The sequence below is a fragment of the Anneissia japonica genome, unplaced genomic scaffold (genome assembly GCF_011630105.1).
Source record: "Anneissia japonica isolate Jap-2015-1 unplaced genomic scaffold, ASM1163010v1 scaffold731_len135611_cov127, whole genome shotgun sequence".
In the NCBI taxonomy this organism is placed as follows: domain Eukaryota; kingdom Metazoa; phylum Echinodermata; class Crinoidea; order Comatulida; family Comatulidae; genus Anneissia; species Anneissia japonica.
The window spans coordinates 118047-124511 of record NW_022718818.1 but is presented as its reverse complement, the minus strand read 5'-3'; the positions used below and the strand labels follow the sequence as shown (position 1 = coordinate 124511).

Sequence of the window (6465 nt, the reverse complement as noted above, 5' to 3'; positions counted from 1 at the left end):
TATTTATGTTGATAACAAAATTATTTTATCTGGTACCAATCTAAGCTCTTCTTTCCTTAGACGTTAGATGTGCTTGCAGAGAGAGCCACATTTCACACTGAGGGGTGTGTACGACATCTGTTATGTCAATTCCAAGAATGTTTAAGGTTATATCATATCGGTTGATAAAGAATTTATTGATTAGGCCTATAATAGCAAATTGCATCAATTTATTTTGCCTGTTCCCACTGCTGGCCGCGCGCAAAAACTCTAAATGGCGGGTGGCAACAGAGAAGTGATTTTGTTATCGCATTGATAGACGGAGGAAAAGGGCTGTGAGACGGATCAGATAAAATCCTCAGGATTAACATTCCCAGAACTCTATAATGAATCAAAAGATTGATATTAGGCCCATCCTAGCCTACCCTACGGTAGGTCTCAGGTGTAGCAGGGTATCAGAGGCCTAGGCTGGACAGGCCTAATACTGGTAGAAAGAGGAGATAACTCAACTCATCTATGCAAATCCTTTTCCACGCATTGTCACATATTTTCTTTGCTCCCTTGTCACAGACCTACTGGGAAGGGTAGCCTACTGTTCCACAGAGTTTGCATGAAACGGACTCGTCGGTCATCTTTCGCACGTAATTTGTACATTGTTTTGACAATGTTCATGATCGTGACTTTATTGTTGACCTTTGATTTAAATTGAATCTAAGCCTTGCGATTGGTCCGAAAAAGTTGTTCTTGGATCAACTCTTGTGAATTCGCGTGTTCGACTACAAATTCGTTTGCATGTTCACATTGGAAACGCCAGTCGCGTCTTCGATTCAGCCGCGCGCGCCACATTTCGGGGCGAAATTCGCTTGATCGCGTTCAGTGGGAACCGGCCTATTTAAGCAGCTGTCATGGCGAACCTTCATCGACTTCGCGAAATTGTCGTCTTTGCATATATTCTACAGGTGTCTTGGACGATGAGGAATTCATGTTTTTATACAATACAAATAAACCCAAAAATGCCGAATTCAGGTACCGAGATTATCAGAAATTTGATCTAGACAAGTAGGCCTACAACAATGATGAATGTAATGCATACTTCAGGGCGCATACGGTGCGTCAACTGCGATGATGCAGATAGTTAACAGGCCTCCCCGGCCGACTGCGCTCGCTGCGGTGCAAGTTTGCATTGCATGCACACTGGCGTAAGTACGCTCATGAATTTCCACAGCCTTTTTTGTGTTTACGAAGGCAGTAGAAATTACATAACTGCCTGTGCATTAAAAAGCAAATAATACAGATTAATTCAACACAAGTTAGAAACTTCACTCAGACTCTGTCTCTGCCTCAGTTTGATATTGCCACTATATTTTCATCTTCCATCTTTAAACTTCACAAGCGAGCACGACGTCCTAGATTTAGGACGACGGGAAAAACGAGGTGAACACGTTCTTGATTTTGGTAGTGGAAGAGATGACGCATGCGCAGTGCTTTAAACTGACCTCATCACGAAGCAGTCCATTATGTCGATGTGAACATGATGTCGAGCCCGAAAGACGTCGCTGACTGGCAAGAAGAAATCGTCAGTGCAACTAAAAAGACAGTGTGTGGCTTATATGATTGTTATTCTGAAGTATATAATAAGGTACTGTCTTTTATATTGTAAAAAAACAGATATTAATTAATCATTAGACCTACAACTGAAAATAAGCTGTGGTCTTATGCTTAGACTTCTTTTAATTCAAATCCGAGGTTCTGATTGGTTGTACCATGATTATACCAGGGTATGCCGTGGCCTGGCTCATAGGATAAGCTTTTGGGCGGATTTTTTGACATCATGTTATTTAAAAAATCATAACTCTATAACGGGGCGTCGTATCCCAAAAAAATTTCCAGCAAAATGTTCTTAAAAGACTAGTCTACACCACTATATGATTGAAAAATAATTGAAAAATTTTTTTGACCTCTGAAATCAAGATTGAAAAAAAAGCCTATCTCAGTAGTGTATTAAAATAGGCCAATGCATTACAGTGCAGTATATGGAGTTATGATTTTTTAAACAACATGATGTCAGAAAATCAGCCCAAAAGCTTATCTTATTTCTGTTGGTTACGCACCGCTGATTCGCAATGTTTGTCATCACTTCAAGATGTCTACCGATTCGTGAAAAAGGCCTAATATGCCAAATCTGCAAAATGTGGCTCTAAACACCGCCATTAACGATTGCAAGGCCTACTCGCGCTAAAGGTTGAAAAAAATCTATATATTGCATAAGAGGATTTTTGGGAATCGGGGTCGGCCGGGATGTGTTTTTTTTTTTTTTTTTTCCTTTTTTTCTAATGTTTTAGATGTGTATAAGAGACAGCAACAGGCCTTACAAATAATATAGGCCTATATTTGTTTTTTTTTTTAAAATACAATTTAAGGGTATGTGATTGCACCATGGTCAGCATCCGCCCAAGACTTTTTGGCCTATGAATATTTTGGGCTCTGGAGCACTGTCTTTTATTGAACGGGTTGTCATTTTTTACATGTCATAAAATATTAACTATCTAAAAAATCACATCATTGAACCATTCAAGTACTGAATAAGTGCATATTCATTATGAATGTGAAATAAAAAATACATGTACTTTAGGGTCGAGTATGCGAGCGAAGCGAGCATCTAGGCTGGGGCCAGGGGGGCCACCAAGGGCCCCCGATGGGGGTCCAGGAGGAGAAGCCCCCTGGAAGCTACGGATACTACAAAGTTTGGTGAATTTTATAAGTTATTTTATAGGCATCAAGGTACTGTAATATGATTTCATATTGTAATTTCCAGCTGCGGATCCAGGAATTCGAAATAGAAGGGCCCGGGGAGGGTACTTTCACAGATAGAAGATCTGTACTACCTCAGCCCCAATCATGGTGGGTAGTAAATGTGTGATTATGGCACCTCTAGATGGCCGGAAATTGCACTTCCAGACATAAAATTTGAATAATTATCTTTATATCTCCATTTTTTATCGAACAATTTAGGAGGGTGGGGGCGGGCGGCCTGGCTGGGTCCCCTTAAATCCGCCACTGGGTACTTCAGCAGATGGAGAATCTATACCACCTCAGCCCCACCATGGGTGGGGATGAGGTAAGAAAATTTGTGATTATGGCCGGAAATAGATGGCCGGAAATTACACTCTTAGACTTAAAATTTGAATATAATTTTCCTTATATCTCCATTAAAAAAAAAAAAGAACAATTTAGCCTCCCCACTCCCCTTGAACGCGCCACAGATTTCTGAACAAAGTCGAAGTCGAGATTGCTTCCACGACCTTAATGAATTATTTATTATGAGGGTATCCTTGATATGGGTTCCCCGATGAAAACTTCACTTTTCCCTCGATGGATAATAATTACCCTTCTATGTAGCTCGGAAATGATACTCCAACTGGCGGGTCCAGGAAGTCGAAATAGAGAGGTTCAGGGAGAGTCTTGAGTAAATAGAATGTCCACCCGCCTCAGCCCTACAATTGTTGGGAAAAATTATGATTATGATTTATGGCACCTCTAGATGGCCGGAAATGGCACTCTCAGATTAAAAGTTGAATACAATTTTGTCTGTTTTCTCCATTTAAAAAAAAATAATTTTGCAAAATATTATAGGATGGGGTCCCGTGCTGACTGGGTTTCCCCTTGAGTCTGCCACTGTTCAATATAACATTTGACATAGCCTATAATTTTGTTTCACAAATGATTAATTGCTAATGTCAAGCGAAATATTTTTATTCGAAATATTTTTTTTTGACTCAATACAGTTTTTACAACCTATAACACATTACCTACATTGTACTGTAAATTCTGTAGTTAATCTTCAGCCAACTTTATTTAAAAAAATAGCCTAATTAAGTATCTTATTGTTTTCATTAAATTAGAGTTTAAATGTGGTTATATTTCGCTAGTTTTAAGGTTTACTGTAAGCCAATCAGTTACACTTACTATACATCTTCGTGGTTAGCATAAAGTGGTTAGCATAAAGAGAACTAGAACGTCGCTCCATTAAGATTTTCCACCCTCGGACTGCATCTTCCGACGGTGATCGCGCATTCTATGCAGCAGCACCCAGGCTCTGGAATGCGCATTACCAATTTAACTCCGCAGATGCAGTTCGCTTGATGTTTTTTAAAAAGACTCTAAAACACATTTACTTCCAGTTGCTTTTAATCATTAATTGTTTTTTTTATCATTGTACTTTTATAATGTTTTTTTTTATTTTCCATGTTTAGCATGTTTGTGTGCGCCTCGGAATAGGTTTACCTAGATAGATGGTGCATTATTATTAAATGCATTATTACTATCTCCAGTGGTGGCACCAGTAGTGTAGGGTGGTGGGGGGGGGGGGAAGAAGGAGAACTTCCAGCCGTCGGGCCATCCTGGACCCCTTGTCGACTAAGTCGTTGGATGAGAAATGAAAATAATGATAATAATAATTGCCTATCCAGATAATGGTATTTTGATAGCCGATCCCTAATATTGTGGTCTGAAAGCACATTTTGGACCATATTAAGTCATAAAAACTCTCTCTGTGAACCCTACATAAGGGAGTTCTTATTCCGGACCGTCCACCGAGGCTTCGTCGGCTCCTTGGCTCGGACCCCTCCCTCGGACATGTCGGGCCCCTTGTCGGAAACCTAAATTTCTGGCGCCACCGCTGTATCGCCCAGATGGTGTCTTTAAGACAAAAGAAGAAAATGAAAAAAATTATAGTATAGAGAAAGTATATTACAAACTTGCTTAATATAGTTTCGCTTCATAGAAGCAATACAGTACTTCAAATTTATGAGGCGCCAAGCGTAAATTTATTATTTAACACAATTATTTATATATAATTCATTATTTAACATGTAATTGAATAGATCACCCATTATTTATATATAATGCATTTGGTAGCAGGTCAACTCGGCCACAAGTCAACTCGGCAACAGTCAACTCGGCCACAAGTCAACTAGGCCATAAGTCAACTCGACCACAAATCAACCCGGCCACAAAAAGTTCGGCTACAGTCAACTCGGCCACAAGTCAACTCGACCACAAGCAACTCGTCCACAAGTTATTTATAATATAATTATAACAAGTTATATATAGGCATAGAATAATATAATTAAAATGGCCGAGTTGACTGTGGCCGAGTTGACTTGTGGCCGAGTTGGATCGAATTCATGCATTTACACCTAAAATATGTAAATAATTGCGTTAACGTTTTCATTATTTATACATAATTAGTTTACTGATTTCATTATGTATAAATAATGAAAGGGTAACCAAACATTATTTATATATAGGCCTAGTAAGATTAATGATTTCATTATATAGAAATGTATACCGTACTGGAAATTCGTCTTTAGACACAAACAAAAGCCTACTAATGCAAACAAATTGCACATTCAATCTTTACTTACACAATAGTCAAGAAAAAAGGAAAGAAACAAAGCTTCAAAAAGGCCTATATAGTATTGATTAAGATTATAAAAGTACAATTTGAATTTATGATTAAGATTATTAATATACAATTTGAATTTAAAAGGTTATAATACAATTAAATAATTTAGATTTACAAATTCAATAAATGTCAATTAAAATTTACATTAAAATACACTTACCGAGTTCCAACGATAAAATAATAAGGATACAATAAGATATCAGAAAAGAATGAGCACGATATGTGGCAAGATTTAAAGTACTGTACAATTTGAGTAAACAAGTTATAAACAATTAATAAATTTAAAAAAAGTTCAATAAGAAAAATAATTTATAGGAATACAATACAAATTTACAGAGACCAAAAAAAAAACAAAAACAAAAAAAAAAAAACAATAAATTTACTCTACCTAGTTTTTTATGTATTAAATAAAATATTATATATTATATATTATATAAAATATTATACATTATATAAAAAATTATATATTATATAAAATATTATATAAAATATAATTTTTATATGTTATATAAAAAATTATATATTATATAAAAAATTATATAATATATAATTTTTTATATATTATATAACAAATTATATATTATATAAAAAAATATATATTATATGAAATATTATATAAAATATTATATAATATATAACGTAAAAAACCATGTAATTGTTTGCTTTTTGCTAAATAATAAGTGAACAGATGGCGCCTCATACTTTCCATACATTTACCATGGGTGACCTAGCTGTGACCTCATGACAGGAAAGTTTTTTCATGATCTGTACGTAATTTCACTGTTCCCTGATCGTACGACAGTAATTTATTCAAAGCATGATCCTTGCGTCTGTGAAAGGCAGTATGGGGGAAACGTCGCGCCCAAAGGACGTAACTGAATGGCAAGAACAGTACGGCAGTGTAACTATAAAATCAGTGTGTAGCTTATATGATCGTTATTCTGACATTTATAATAAGGTACTGTATTTATTGATCATTGGAAACAGAAATTCATCTTTAGGCCTAGAACAACATTATA

The 6465-nt window shown here is 36.3% G+C and overlaps 1 protein-coding gene across 1 annotated transcript in view; it reads left to right on the top strand.

Annotated features, from left to right (window-relative positions):
* Window positions 1-1414: 1414 nt before the first annotated feature.
* LOC117110635 overlaps window positions 1415-6465 on the top strand; it is a gene marked incomplete in the record, with an annotated part of 17855 nt that continues 12804 nt past the window's right edge. The window contains 1 exon segment of the mRNA XM_033253401.1: window positions 1415-1606. Within this exon segment, the coding sequence (XP_033109292.1) occupies window positions 1511-1606 (96 nt within the window).